Below are 16,266 nucleotides of genomic sequence, written 5' to 3' on the forward strand. Positions count from 1 at the left end.
AAAACCAGATTACTGATAAACCAAATAATGCCCACTATTCAAGGTATTGATATACGATTATATCAGTATTTTGTTGGTTCGTTCTGTAGCCTACTATATTTAGATTGAATTCATTTTAGGCTGGTCATTTTCGGTAATTTTTGAACAATATAGTTTATAAATAGAAAGTGTCTATAAGCGGGAGTTGTGGAATAAGTGTCAAGTATTGGGGCAAAACTAATATTAATTTTGATATTTGTTTAATTACTTTTTAACTTAATACACGTAGTTTAGTATATATTGATATATATTATATTCGTTTTAAAACAAAAACAAGGAACTAATCATTGACTATTTTTGCAAATTTGAAAAAGGAAATAATATCTGGACATTAAATTTGGGGAATATTATGGATGTGAGAGACATTCATTATCTAAATCACGGAACACTCATAGTTATTACTCTCTCCAAATTACCGATGCTTTTCTCACCTCTGGTATAATTACATTTTCTTGATTGTACATATTGTTATACGTGTACATATAAATGTTTTGTTGCACTTGTTATATTTTATATGTATCAAAGTTATCTTTTTTATAATTTACCTTTTATTTTGCTATTAAGTTTTGATATTTTATTAATTTTTATTCATTGACCATTTATTTTTCTCATATATAGATACATCTTAGATACCTACTTAATAAACATACATGTTCATGTTTTATCTTCACTGAAGATTATATAGTATTTTTTTATATTCTTTAACATGGGAAGTCCCATTGTAACGGAAGTTAATATAATACAGAAGCTTGTCGAAACACTAATATCCACATCTGACTCAATACTGATCTGGCCTCACTAAACAAGTTGATATGATTATTTGTTGTTTTATATATATGGCTTATATTATATATAGGTTATTATATATATTTAATATTATTATGCGTTTAATTAATTTTGGTTTCATTATCTCAAGTCCAATCTTATCATGTGTATTTGAGCTAATAAATACGACAAAAGTAGTTATCTGTTTGTTTTTAGATTAGTAGACATATTTGCAATATTTGTGGATAGTATTAAAACAGTATAGGTGCAGAAGTTTTCATTAAATATCAATTTTTGGTATGTTATTATTTTTATAGGCATCACATATTTTTATGATACTTAATGTATGTCAAACAGCTTAGAAAAAAGTATTTCAAATGTTGATTTCTATCAAGCTTTGTTACTATATATTTAAGTTAAGTTAATGATACTCAACTATTGTTATCTTAAAGAAGAATTTTGTTTTGGGAACATTTTATTTTTAATGTGCATCAACTTCTAATAGATTTCTTTTCCACTAACTTTTAGGTCACTATACTATACAATAACTAAAAAGGGGACCAAAGATTATTGCTTACTACTAAATGTAATAAACCATTAAGATGGTTTCAGAAGATACGTACAGATCAGGAAGCCAGGTTTGTACAAGTCAAGAGATATTAGGCAAGGACTATTGGGAATCTGCAATAGTAGAGCAGACGCAAATGGATGATTTTGGAGGAACTATTGACGATAACGAATTTATTCAGGGCTTGGTCCATCATATTGTTGAACAAGCATTGGACCAGTCATGTGATGTTATAATAAGGTGTACAAATTTAAGTACGGATGAAAAAATATCGCGCGATATTAATAGAAACACATCTATTGTACTAGAAGATGTGGACAATGATGATAATATCGTTGAGTGTAGGAACGGCCTGTTGAACATCAGTGGACTGCAACGTAGTGCTAGTGAACGTATTATATCCCGCAGTCATCGCCCTGACGAAAATGCCAATATCAATTTTCCTCTTCCGGAAAAAGTCCACAAGGAAAAGAAAAAGAAATTATTGTCGCTTTTTAACTTGAATAAAGGTAAACACAAAGAGCATCATAAAAACGAGGAAGAAGCTGAAAAGTATGATGATTTCTCCAATCAACTACCGGTGTTTAAAAGTGGTTCCTTAGGCAAGTCACGAAAATATGCCTCAGCTTTAGAACTGAGTAATCCTAAACCGAATACGTCCCATAAGCCCCATAAATCCAATAATGTATTCAAAAAACTACTGACTATAAGCGATGATTCGTCCAATTTTCTTAAAAGGTCGTTGAGCTTCAGGGATGTACGGAAGAAGGACAAGGAACGGTCCAAGGAAAAGCAACAGGAGTGGAAACAATCGTTACAGTCTTTGGTGGAAAGTGATACGAGTGTTAGTTATAAAGATTTGAGTTACATTGATTATGGTGCGTTGAATGAATTTAGTTACGATGAACCGGTAGTGATAAGACCGGGTCTGAGTGAGAGAAGTTTATTCCTCGGGAGGACTCAAAGCATGACAGAAAAGGTAAGCTCCAACATTTCTAAATTACTGTACAACACGGTGATTAAGATTTTAATTACTATGATTATATCATCAAAAAAACTATTAATCTTTCAAAAAAAAAATAAAATGATTAAAATTTGGTTAATTTTATCGTTCAGTACCTCGGTTGATTTGTAAATCTTTTATTTTCTTTTGCCTAACTAACAAAATAACTATTATTTATGAATACTAAAATGCTTGTGTGATTGTACGGTAACATCTCACTTTTTTTATTGTACCAATATTTCTGACTTGGTATACAATTGTAATTATATGTATTGTATGTATCTGCCTAGTGGAAAATAACGATTTCTGTGAATTTTATAGTATAACTGGCAGATAGAAGATCAATTCAGTAAGTTATCTCTTGTAAAAACTTATATATTAATCTAATTATAAGGATTATTCTACCTTACTCCAACACATTAGTCGATCAATCTACTTTAATCATACAGATACTCTAGTTCCTCCTTCCTCTGTTTTTTTTTAAATAATTTTTACATTTTTCATGTAAGTATTAGTCTTTGCCTTCAAAATAGATTTCAGCTTCAACCTTTAACTATTTATGCGTTGAAGTTTTCCTGTTAAGGGTGACGGGGGTGGTTTAGGAGTATATATTTGTACTATATGATGGATAGTAAGGACATTTGTCTAATCTGACCATTATTTGATCAATTTGATTTTAATCTTTTAATCAATTTATTTATTACAATTGGTAATACGAGAAATAACTTTAATCTGACTTAACCTACCAATAAACAACTACTGAGTGTGAACTAATATATTTTCCACTGAATGACTTAATATTCAAAAGTTATTCCTGACGTGGTTCTGGAGTATTCTTGGATGGGAATCGGCAAATCTTCTAATAGTATTCGCAACCATAACAATTTCTAAGTCGCGATGGACGTATTTTGGAAGCTTTGAATAGGTAGAAGTCGGCCAAGCAACCAATATATTTTCCCAAATTTGATATTGAATTCATCGCGCTCCTTTTTTAATGCGCTCCTTCTATCTGATCTTGGCATCCAGGGTCATGCTAAGATATTTTGCTGTGATGGCATATGGAACTTGCATGCCGTTAATAAAGACACGCTGCGGCGTGGTCCTCTTATTTCATAATTTATTGTGTGTAGGTTTTACTTCATTAAATTTGATTCTCTATGTTTTGGTCCAGAATGCAAGTCTATCAAGCTTCTAGGTTGAGCTCTCCGTAGTCTTTGCTGCTGCTAATATTGTGGTATAATCAGCAAATGTAGTAGTTGTGATATATAATATTGCAGAGGTTATCACTGATGTAAAAGAAATGAAGTACTGGTCCCAACACACTTCCTTGAGATACCTCAGCCTTTGTCGGTTTGAGATCAGAGTATGTTCATATTTAACACGGAAGTGTCCATTAAGCAAATAAGATTCTTAGGCAGGTAAAAATGGTTAGGGATAAGTGACTTTATTTTATATAGAAGGCCTTCCTGCTATACTCTATCAAGAGCCTGTGCCATATCGAGAAAGACAACGTAATACACAACGTTATTCTCTAGAGATTTTCAATAACATCTGTAAATCGATGTAATTGATCATTTGCTGAGTGGGCATTTATGAAACCAAACCAAACTTTCCATGTTCCAGAATAGTGTTTCACAGTCAATTACTTCAATCAACAGTCTCAATGTTAAAACATATTAAATTGAAATGTTTTATATGTACAATATAAAGTAATTATAAGTTAATTATTGTACATCGAACACACTCCAATGTTATATGATATATTAGCAAGCTTGACAGATATTGTCCTGCTCGAAAACTGGTTTTAACTATGGATGGAATAAATCATTTAGTAAATAAATAAAGACTACGAGATGATCATAAGTGCAATTTCATAATAACGGTGAAGTGATAGAAACTGAGGTGTGAAATATTTTTCAGGTCAAAAATATGTATCTGGGACTATATCGCAGCGCCACCTACCTCTAATTAAACCATCCGCGATCCACTCAAATGCACTTCATCAAGAGTCCAGTGGTATAGAAAAGTTTGCAGAAAATCTGCAATAATATACACACATAGAAGAATGTATTAAAGAAGAAAAAAAGATGTTAATGTTTGAACTTAAGTTTTTTATTCATATCAAGTATGTTTACATTTTAACTTTGCAATTATTCGTAATGTATAGTGGGAGACGTAATATAAATATTTAAATCACTTGAAACAAAATCTGATGTTACGCCGTCCAAGTGCAGCCATGAATAATGTAGTATACTATTAAATAATAATTATAAAACATTAAAACAACCTATCTTGGCTAATTAACATGAAATTTTCTCCCAGCCACGCGTTGCTTATATTGTTCATGAGATGTTTACAACATCTCGTGAACTCTAGATATTGAATTTATTCAGGTTTGACTTTGATTTTCACTATGAATTATTTGTTCTTTCTCTTCTTTGAAATAGTTTTTCCACATACAGGATAGTCTATATTTCTTCAAGATTTTTTTAAATCTTACATCTTACATTAGATATGCTTAAAAATTTTGAATTTATTAATTTTAATTAATTTTTTACTACTGTACTGGTGGACTTACAATACATAAACAATTAATGCTAAAGTTAAGTGTAACACTTATACACTATACATGTTCATGTGTTCATGTTCATTCGCTTTAATCTTCTAATTTCCTACGGCTTGTCCAGTAACTGTATTGCTTCCACGTTGCTGTGATTTAGTAACCTTAGAGTCCGATCTGCTTCCCTTTTCTATAATATAATGTTTATGATTTGAGCTGTCATCAAGATGATTCAGCCATTTAGCTGATTCTGCTTGAGGAATCGGTCAACCTTCCAGGATTTTGTCACATCGCCGCAACGGAAAATTTAGATGGAGAGATATGGAGCTATTAAGCTGTATTTTACAGTCTCTGGATCATTTGTATATCATCAGACTTCCAGATATGATTGTAAATTAGTAAGGCCTAATATCGTGCGTAGTAGAAATGGCTTCCGCCGAATCAAACTTTAAAGTGTTATTTGAGCATTATATGTGGTGTTCTGTAAGTTATTGGCTATTATATAACTCCCTTATTCTAATTTTGCTCCAAAACTGCTTAAAACATTCATTTGGGAGCATAATTTTAAGAGCATTAAGTAGATTAAACAGAATGAACATTTTGAAACCCACTACAGAAGTAAAAGTTATTAACTTAATGCTTTCACAGGTTGGTAAAACCTTGACAAAAATGCGTTGTATTTAAAGGGAAGTTCGAAATAACTTATTATACTTTCAACTCAGATTCTTTAATATAAGATTATCGAAGAAGATTAGAGATAATGGTTGAAGCCAAATCATTTTGACCCTTTATTATATGTACCATTTGGGGAAATATATTTAAAATCTAATGATTTAAACTGTGTTAACGTATTGCTTTATAATTGGAATATTATTACTATTATTTGGGAGTACAGTTAATTTAAATGTGGAGGTGGAAACATCGTAAAAAAATCGTGTTTCAAAATTCGACAAACAATGATGTTAAAAAGATCATCAATTTATAAGAAGTATGGACGCATTAATTATGTGATTTTTTTGAAATGATTCTGATATATTTGTAATTAACAGAAAATCCCTATAAATAACAGTATTAGTGTAATGTTCAAAACATTAAAATAAATTTAAAATAAATCCGCTATTTTTTCAGGATCAAATTACTAAAATTAATGGTGCTTTATTCATTTTAAAACTTTATTAAATGGGGTCTCTTTTGCGAGAAAAATGGGGGGTTTTTGTTCGGGCGTAGAAAGGTCTTAATACCGTTATTAAAACTACATCTCAGATAATTTTACTTTGGACATGGACGTTCAATTCTTAATGACGAGCTTATTCGTTTCATTATTTTAGTTTTATGTTTATTTACAATAAGAGAAGGGTTTCTATTGTTTGGTGTCCTTTGGTTTTGGTAACTTTTAGCAAATAAAATTATTTGTTGTTATAATTGATATCTAGAATAATATTAGTCACGTATGTCGTTAATTGGTCAAAATTAATATTTATCTTGGGTCTGATTGGGTCTTGTAGGTAAAATATTGTTCATAAAACCTCCATCACTATATATGTAATGTCATATAATATTTTATTTGTTAATAGATCATTAGCAATATATTATTTCAATGTAAATATTAACAATTTAAACTAATATTATTTATATTATAATTAATAGTTAATTAATGATGAAATGGCTCGTTTTTATTCTATGAAAATCGGGCAATTGTAGGTTTTTGGCAATTCACAACGGAAAATTAAGCGTGGTCAAACCTTCCATGCAAAACGTTCACTAAAGATGATATATCGATATTTTCTTTAAAATATCGAAAAGGATATTTTTTTCGGAAACCCCTAATGTTTACTATGACGCCCGCTATGCAACACGTAGACCCATCCTATTAGAACCCTATATGGTCTAAATTTGGGCCAATAGAAACCACTTATAATTCATTTATAGCACTTGTTGATGGTAATAAAATCTGCAAGTAGGTTTTAAAAACAATGCGGATTCATTATTATTGATTTTTTATAATCAGCAATAGTTCTTATTAATATAGCCATATATTAATATAGTTATATCAATGCCATACATGCATACAAAGATACACAACAGCTACGGAATTGTTAAAATTATTCAGTATATGGTCACTTCAGTTTTGTAATTTTGAAGTACAGGCCTGATTCAGAATTGACCAATCTAAAGTTTACGAATGGCAGACTCCTTATGCATCGCGAGTTATTAACTGCCCATGATTCTTCTGTACACTTTTATGGACAGCGACGACGGTCTAGATCGAACTAACATTTCTTTATGATGTACATAAACTGGCCATGTCAAATTTGGTTGCCATTTGGGGACTTTGATGCCCCCCCTCCCCTTTCTTGCGATATTGTTTCTAAACAAGTCTGATACTTAGCTAACTGTATGGTAGAGAATCTAGTCAATCGATAGTTTGATAATGCGGACCTAAAATATTAAACCCAGGAAAATCGTTATCAAAGCTACTGAGCATTGAGAAATGTAAGTGACATGAAAACTTGTAAGAAATAGTTAAATAGATTCTTCCTCACCCTCCTTGTTGGTCAGTTTTTGCTCTTTCGATTTTTTTTTCTGATCGCTACCATATAATCCATTTACAGAGCGGTACATCCACATTTGTTAAAGAACTCTATGCTATGTCAATGCTTTTTCAACATTTATGTCAAACTTAATTACAAAAAGGAGAAAAATTATGACGTATGTATGTATCGTTTAAATTTTTGACGCATAAAGTATAGAATTAAAAAAAAATCTGAAAATATGTTGTCTAAAATTAAAGTTACTTTAGCTGGAACTATAAATCTAAAAAATGAAAAAGAATTGAAAATTTTAACAATGCAAAACAATTATTTTGCAACTTTTTACGTAAATTAATTTCTGAATTTATTGGAATATTTGTATATTTTTCTCTTTAATTACTTAGAACGTAACTTTTAATTCTTGTTATATAACAATAATATTGTACATAAAATTTTTTATTAGCTTTATTCTATGCGGTTTGTATTTCTTTTATTTGAACGTTTAAATAGGGTAATACTGATAATGTTTCCATTCCTTAACTTAAGTCATTAGTCATTATTGTGCTAATTATCTATTATTTTAAAATAAAAAAGAACGCCTCGACTATGATAATTTCCACTTCATTGCTTTTAATATAATAGGCAGATAACGTTTGCATTAGTCATTTTTACTTACTGGGTGTAAAAATTTTCTTTTACGACTAGAAACTATATTACAATATATAACATTACTGTAATCAAAATAAAGAGACTATTTATTTCTATAAATTTACTTCTTTTCTTTAAAAGTCATCCTCTTGTACTATGCCAATATTTTTTCCAATCATTAAGTTTTCTTCAGCTAAATTTTTTATGATGCAGTTACTTGAAGAGCCAGTTCTGAGATTTCCATCCTCTGAGGGCCAATAGAATAGCTTCATCTAAATGGCAACATATTGAACAGCTGCAAATTTTTTACGTCTTAAATATTTTTTAATCAAAATATTTCATATTGTTCATATTTATAACACATAATAATTTAAAACACAATAAGTTTTCAAAAATTAATACATTATGATGAAGGTAAAAAATTGATTTACTTTGTTTTTAATAAAGTAAATCTGTCCACTCTATTGATTTTCGTGAGTTGGTAGTTTTTAATTCCAAGTATGAATCAAATGGTTAAACCAAACGCAAAATATAACAAGGTCGAAATTTTTTTGTCCTTAACGCATTTAACGTAATATTTTCTTATATTCGTGAAATATACTGGAAAGATCTTTTACATTGATTAATCGTTATTCATTGTGGAATTTGCATTTTTATTGTCTATTACATATACCTTAAAATTTGTTGTCCTAAATTCTATGTGATAATATATAGTAGGGTATAGGAAATTAAAAGGCGATAACCCATAAGCAATTAAAGGAGATATCCTAAGATGCATCTCAGATTGATTTGAAAATATTTGTAAATTATTAGTAGGATTTTGTGGTAATTTCTGGAGGTTGACTACTAGCTCTACAATATTAGTTAGGATGGTCAATCTCTGATATTGCTGAATAACTATGACGGGTAGTCTTAGCAGTAATAAAGCTGTTGTAATACCAACAGCAGTCTATTGGTTGAGCAGTTTGTAAAGCAATCCATTGTAGGATTAATGATTATGAAACATAAAGAAAATGTTTTTGCTTTATTAATTTTTTAATATTTAATTTTTTGTAGTCTATTGGATGCTTGAGTGTATTTTGACTGCTGGATGTGCAAAGTATTAATGCAAATAACTAACCTAACTGCTATCAAGCTACTAGTTTTCTAATTAGTATTACTAAGTTATTATGTTAGTGTATACAGACGCAAATCTAATGAACCAAAATTACATTTTCGACTTTCATTATGTTTATTTTTTGATCTGAAGAGATTTGAATTCTGATAAACTTATCCTAATGATATTTCATCGTGTCACAATTGGCGGTTTCAAGCTAATAGTTTCAAGAAAATCCTCTAAACAGTCTAGTGGTTGATTAATAAGTTGTTGCACACTGTTACATCTCGAATGGAAAGTTCTTCCGCACTTCGCACAGCTTCCATAGGCATAGGGGCTTCTGGTTATCAATTATTCAAGCCAATGCAGCATGATTTGGCTGACATATGATTTCGAAATGTTGAAGGTATGGGAAAATATCTATATCGCCATGTCGCTAGAAAATGTAGAAAATGATGGAAAATATTTTGATTTATATAAGTACCTTTAAAAATGTCCAGAATGCACGCATTTGATATTTGACTGATATGCTCGTATATCAATTTTATTTTTTTATAAAGATATTGAGTACTCTGAAACTAAAGGTTAATAGAATAATCTCATTGCTAAATTACTATGAGTTAATTTTGATATGCATTAAAAGAGAGCTGAAATGAGGTATTCAAGTTATATAAAATCTGTTATATAGCTATCAAATTTCCTCTCTACAGTAACTATAATTGAACAAATCTGTCTATGATGGACGATTATGTGCCTTTGTGACGCTCTGTGATTAACGGGATTTCTATGGGGTAAAAATATAGACGATATTTCTATTCCATCAAAATCAACAGCATTCAGACTGTATGACATATTACATAACTTGTTATATAACTATGGTTATCTGAAATAGATATCCTAGAATAAGTATCTTTAAACTATCAAACTACTATCAGAATTGATGTAATTGTCATTCTTATGAAAAACTTATTTTTTAATTTTTGATATTTAAATATATGATACATTTCTTTAAATAAAACAATTATATAATTTGAATTTATTGACAAAGTTCGTTAACATAAATCGATAGATGGTAATTGCAATACAGAGGATGTCGGTCTTGATGAAACAATAGGATATTTAACAACCTGTCAGAACTTAACGGAAATGACAAAGCGATTGAAATCGACTAGTAATCACATTTTCCGAGACACTTGAAACTGACTATTACTTGTTCTTTTTTTGTCTGTATGTTGCCAGTGCATCGAGAACGAACGGATACGTCTTTTGTAATTAGATTTCAAACTCGATGGAGAGTTAAGGTCAATGTAGGATTAAAGAAAGGAAACTATCGGTTTCCTTTATATAAATATAACGGTACTTCATTATTATTTCAAGTTATAATACAGTCTATACTGTTTTACTGACCTTATGAGTCTCAACAAATGGCTGTTATATCTGGATTTATATGAAATTAAAGTCATGAAGCCATTATTTAAGTTATGATATGATTTTTATTAGGTATGCATAGTACAGTTTTAATTTATAGATTAATTTATTAGGACTATTGTCTTGTACTTGCATCAATACACAATCAAGACGAGCACGGAATAAATACGTATTTATATAAATAATATATTATATAATAAAAATGTATTTTCGAAATGTAATTTCGAAATTAGACTACTTTAGCTAAATAGTAACACTTTTACACTATACATGTTCATATGGTTTGGTGGAGTGCTTCCACGTTGATGTTGTTTAGTAACCTTATTTCATGCTTTAAGGTAAAATCTTGGATAACTTCGTAAATGTATTTGATTTCGGTATCATCGTAGAGTTCTTCGTTGGTGACGTAGCGATGTTCGATGGTAATTAATCGTAGAACTTGATATTGGAAGCTTTGACTTACGTTTGGTTTGAAATTTTAGTTCAATTCACCCCATAGGTCGAAATTGGCTTCTATTCCAATTCATTTCTTTGGGAACCAATCTTTTTTATTTTAGGTCAAGATAAGAATATCTTCCGACTTTGAGTACAGTTCCTTGATTTTGATTCTAATCTTCTCTGCTTGATGTTTGATGTTTCCAAAACCACCTGACATCAAGATTTATGTGGAAGTAGTTCGTTCATTCTGCTTTTCAATAGTCGAGTAAGCGATTGAGAGTAAACAAATCAATCCTCTATCTCTCTGCGTCTCACTTGTCATGCCATTGGTCGTAATATGTCATACCCACTTTTTCCTTCCAATGCACAATCTTAGTAGCCAGGGTCGTATCAGTCATGCGATATAACCCGTATACATCAGAAACTCTTAAAACGTTTAAGCAAATTGAATAAAAATAAATGTGTATAAATTCCGGCTTCGTAGCCCCAATGATTTGGGCGACAAGATCCGCAGTATGTGGGTTTACTTTATGATTATTACCATAATTGTAAATGTATCTAGGTAACCATGCAATATTCGACAAGAAATAGTCACCCCATTCGCACTAGTAACTAGAGTAGGACCGGATGTCTTCTGGAGTGGTCTCTCGAGGTTGGTTACTGGCGAGTCGGTAAGTTTAATATTGAAGGTCGTGGCTAGGAGCACTCTCTATGCAGTAGGTCCGCTCCAGATATACCTGGTGGATAAAAAGGAGATTTAAAATTATAGGAAAAAAATGTATAAATGTATATGAAAATGTCATTATTTAGAAAAGTAATTTCTACAATTTTCATGTTAATTACTGGCCGATTGGCAGATTTTGAATTATAAATAAATCAATAAAGGCTTTTATCAATATTGTAAGAACAAAGAATGTAAAAAGAAGAAGAATATGTATATGATTTAACTTATACAGTAATTTGTGTTGATGTTGATATTTGGTTAAATCTTAAATTCACAAAATATATTTTACCAGCAAGGTATATACTAGCACGGTATATATTAGGTGTTGGAATTATTAGATGTTGGATTAATTCTCAGTATTGTACAAAAAATTACGTAGGCATTATATACCATTCCGTAACAACTATCTATTACAGGTTAAAAAAACCGAGAAAAATCATACAATGATTTGTCGAACTAATCGAAACCAGATGAATCCGCTTTAGCCGATTTAGCTTTGTATTATTTATCTACTTAGTCCTCCTTATACATTTAATAAGATTATTTCATTGCATGCACTAAAGAGGACAAACATAGTTTTCCTAAATATTGTATTTATTATAGAATTTTTAGTTTTTTTTAACATCTCTATTTAAAGAAGGATTTTGATGTACAAAATTCCTGTCTAATTTTAGCATGTTTTCTATGATGATTTACTGTTGTTCCGGTGTTTTGTCTTACCATCTGAATTTTGAAACACGAAATCGATACTGGAATAAAATAGAATAAATCTGAAGGCGATAAAACCGGAAAAACAGCAGAAAGTTGGTCGACGACGCCTTTTATTGTTCCGGGCTCGTTGCCAAAGTTAAATTTTTGAGCGAACCGACGATTTGATCGCTATAAAAACGACGGCAAGCGCCTTACAAAAAAGCACTTTCGGTAATGAGAAACTTGTTTTTCCCCCATGTTTTCAGTTGTGATTTAATGCGATTAATGCTCCTGGTCCCGAAACGCGACCTGAGGAACGTTACGCTCTCGGAAGCTTTGTCGCGAAAATTCTACGTTTTTCATTTCGTCGTTTTTCGAACTTTTGTATATACAACACATCCCTCAATAAGTCTCCAGTCAAACTTTTCTTCGAATATTTGTTTTTTTTTCATTAACATATCCTTCTCGAAAAGTGATGTATTCATTTCCATGAACCTATTTTGTTCGCGTTCTCTCGCGGTTTCATATATCGTCATATATCGATGTAACTAATTAACAAAGACTATTGATTTATTGAAATAAGTATTTAGATAATGTATAATCAAAGGCTGTAATATACTGTTCATATAATTTATCAATAATAATTATCAATATGTATATATATATATATATATATATATATATATATATATATATATATATATATATATATATAATGTAACCAAACCAAACTACTTTCTGATATAATTAAGATGTCAGTTCTCTGATACATTAACTTCTTTTATGGTATTTTAAAACTCTTTTGTAATGTTCGACCGATTTAACGACCATATTTCAGCCATATCATGTCGGTGATAATTGTCTACAGTACAGCAAGCCACCCCTTGAAATAGCGTCATAGTGGCTAATATCACTAATGCCGACATTGCTCAAACTATTTGTATTTGAAAACTTTTATTGAAAATGATTTTATAAAAAGATTATCGAGGAAAAACACCTTATTTCTGATTATCAATTAGGTTTCAGGAAGCATCAACACTAGAAGAAAATAGAGTTTGATCTTGAGGATTTGAAGCATAGCATTAAAATGCTTCTCCCTGAGCAATATTCAAAAATAGAGTCATATATAACTGACCGATACTCCAGTGTCAAACAAGAAGATGCATATGAGGATGACAGGGAGGTGTATTGGGACACGTCTTTTACCTGCTGCACACTCTGCCTACGTTTAATGAAAATGTTGTTGCTAGTCACTGGAGATAACATCTCTGAATCAACTGAAAATTTAAAAACCGCAATTGCCGAAATACAATGCTGGACAGAAAAATGGCGCATCAGAATTAAGAACAATAAATCAGTGCATATTGATTTCACTAACATATGAACCAAGTACAAGTCACTACATATAAATCAGTAAGTTAATAACATAACCTCAACTTATGTTATTAAAAAAATGTACTGATTTTTGGATAGATATTCAGCCAGTCAGTATGTAACAAGTTGTTGCTTTACTGTCAATTCTTGAAACCAGTGTGGACTTATGGTGTTCAACTCTGGTACTTGTACCAACCAAAACCATAGAAATATCCGACATAGATTTCAAAACAAACAATACAATACCTCGCAATACAAGATATTATTGATGCTCCTTGGTACATTCATATTGACAATCTACATAAGGACCTGAAGGTAAAAACTGTCGATAATGTTATAAAGGACCAGAAATGATGTTACCAGAAAATATGGATAATCCTTTTAAAAATCTGCTCCATGTAGAAATCCATAAAACAACGAATAATTCCTCTGGTTTGTAATAATATTAATGATACATACAACATAAAACCAATTATAATAGGAAAATGAACTCTCCTTTAAACATTTTATTATCTCTTTTAATAATGATTATAATTATGACGAACCTAACAAGACTATACTATACTATCGAGAAAATTTCTAATTTCGGCCATTTCAATTTCCAGCTGTACTATCAAAGAGTCCCTGAAACATATCTGAGGCTTTAAAACAGCCGTCACTACATTAAGACATTTTTTTCGTCTAACTCTTCTTTTTTTATTCGACTTCGAAAAAGGAGGAGGATTCTATGTTCGGCTGTATATATATTTTTTTAATGTATGTTCGCTTATTTCTCGGTCAATTGTGGGCGAATTTTCAAAATTTTTTATTCGAAAGAGTGCACTTCCGTGGTGGTCCCATCGGAATCAAGTCAAGATCTGTTGCGGGGGAAGGGTAAAATCGAGTGCCTTTACTTGGCCTACCAGTTGTAATATTAAATAAAATAACAATTGTAGTAGTTAATAAAATAACTGCGTAATTTATTGAGTAAATATCTAACACTAAAAAGAGAAAAATAAAATATTTTCAACCGGGCCTAAACAATACAAAAATAATAATACAATTTTGTGACATGTACAAAAAATGAAATTACGAACAAAACAAATCGAATTTGTTGCTCGGCACCAACTTCAAAGTAATTGATGGTAGTAGTTGGTAGTAGTTAAAATATACAATATTATTATATATTGTAAATAGATAAATAGGTTTAGGTAGGTATTAAGCTAAAATGTGTGTATATAGTAGAATATAAAATAAGTGTAATAGATAGGTTAAATAATGTGTTTATTAGTTATTAAAATGATTGTTAGGTATATATTTTATTTTAAGTTTGATTATTTTTTAATTTTTAGTAAGTTCCTTATTTATTTTTGAACTCGGTTTAGTTATTTTCGTAAAAATATATTTTAAATTACTGACGGAGGCAGTGGAAGATAATAGTTAATGTTAATTAAATCAGACTAAACTGTTCTAACTTAAAATAGTTATCGCTCTTGAAATATGGTTCAGTATGTTATAAGTATATATATGTGTATTCATCGTTTCGTTTTAGCCAATTGATTAGTTCACTTTAACGAGCGTCTGCTGTATATTTCAGTTCGCACATTCATTTCATTTCAGACATTGCTTGACTTCAATAGAATTTTTCAAAACATAAACGGTGTTTAATAGTAGACCTTTTTATTATTTCTTTTGAAAATAGCTGTTGTTATACTACAGTTTAAACCTCAATAACTTCCAAACTAACAATAAGAATGATACAAAATGAATACATACAGTATTTATAGGTTATCCAAAAATCTTATGGTGCCTGTAAATATTTGTGCTATACATGTATCAAACCGCTGACTTATTGAGTGATGCGTTATATTTTAAAGAGTCGTCCTCCATCGATTCGAACGCTGCAAACAAACAAACCCGCGAAAGTTTTTAATTTTCGGACTACGAATGCGAAAAGTTCGATTAGTTTGTGCTAGTTTATCGCGTCTCTGCTTTGGATCGAGCCTTAGTTCAACACAAATATGAAGAAAGTTTTCTTACTGACATTCTCTGACGTTTACAATAGAACATATTTTCGAGATTCTTTTTGCCTGTATAGATTAAATCTTCGCTATATATAATTAAGTCATCTGTGATTGGTCTAACAAAACAACATTTTAAAATCATGTAACAGTCAGGCTTTTAATGATGACTTTGTTTTTATGGCAATGGTTAGCTGGTTGAATTAAAATTAAATTAACTATACATTTAATTATATGTTAAACATCTATTTTATTCAACAAAGGCATTGTTAACAAAAACTTTAACTGTAATAATGTCAGTCTGAACCTTCATAAATGTGTATATAAAAACTATATATATATATATATATATATATATCTAGGAGATATATATATATATATATATCCAGGAGAGTATGGTTA

The 16,266-nt window shown here is 30.3% G+C and overlaps 1 protein-coding gene across 3 annotated transcripts in view; it reads left to right on the plus strand.

Moving 5' to 3' along the window:
• LOC143193589 (uncharacterized) overlaps window positions 1-16,266 on the plus strand; it is a 397,105-nt gene that overhangs the window by 38,265 nt on the left and 342,574 nt on the right. For 2 of the 3 annotated variants that reach the window (XM_076399903.1, XM_076399905.1), the window contains exon 2: window positions 1,333-2,351. In XM_076399903.1, the coding sequence (XP_076256018.1) occupies window positions 1,407-2,351 (945 nt within the window). In that variant the 5' untranslated portion in view covers window positions 1,333-1,406. Of the gene's footprint in view, window positions 1-1,037; window positions 1,102-1,332; window positions 2,352-16,266 lie in introns of those variants that run through there. The other variant, XM_076399904.1, reaches the window with a different exon arrangement.

Source organism: Rhynchophorus ferrugineus, unplaced genomic scaffold (genome assembly GCF_030347505.1).
Source record: "Rhynchophorus ferrugineus isolate W39M unplaced genomic scaffold, kcgeb_rfMv2 rfM3, whole genome shotgun sequence".
Classification (NCBI taxonomy): domain Eukaryota; kingdom Metazoa; phylum Arthropoda; class Insecta; order Coleoptera; family Curculionidae; genus Rhynchophorus; species Rhynchophorus ferrugineus.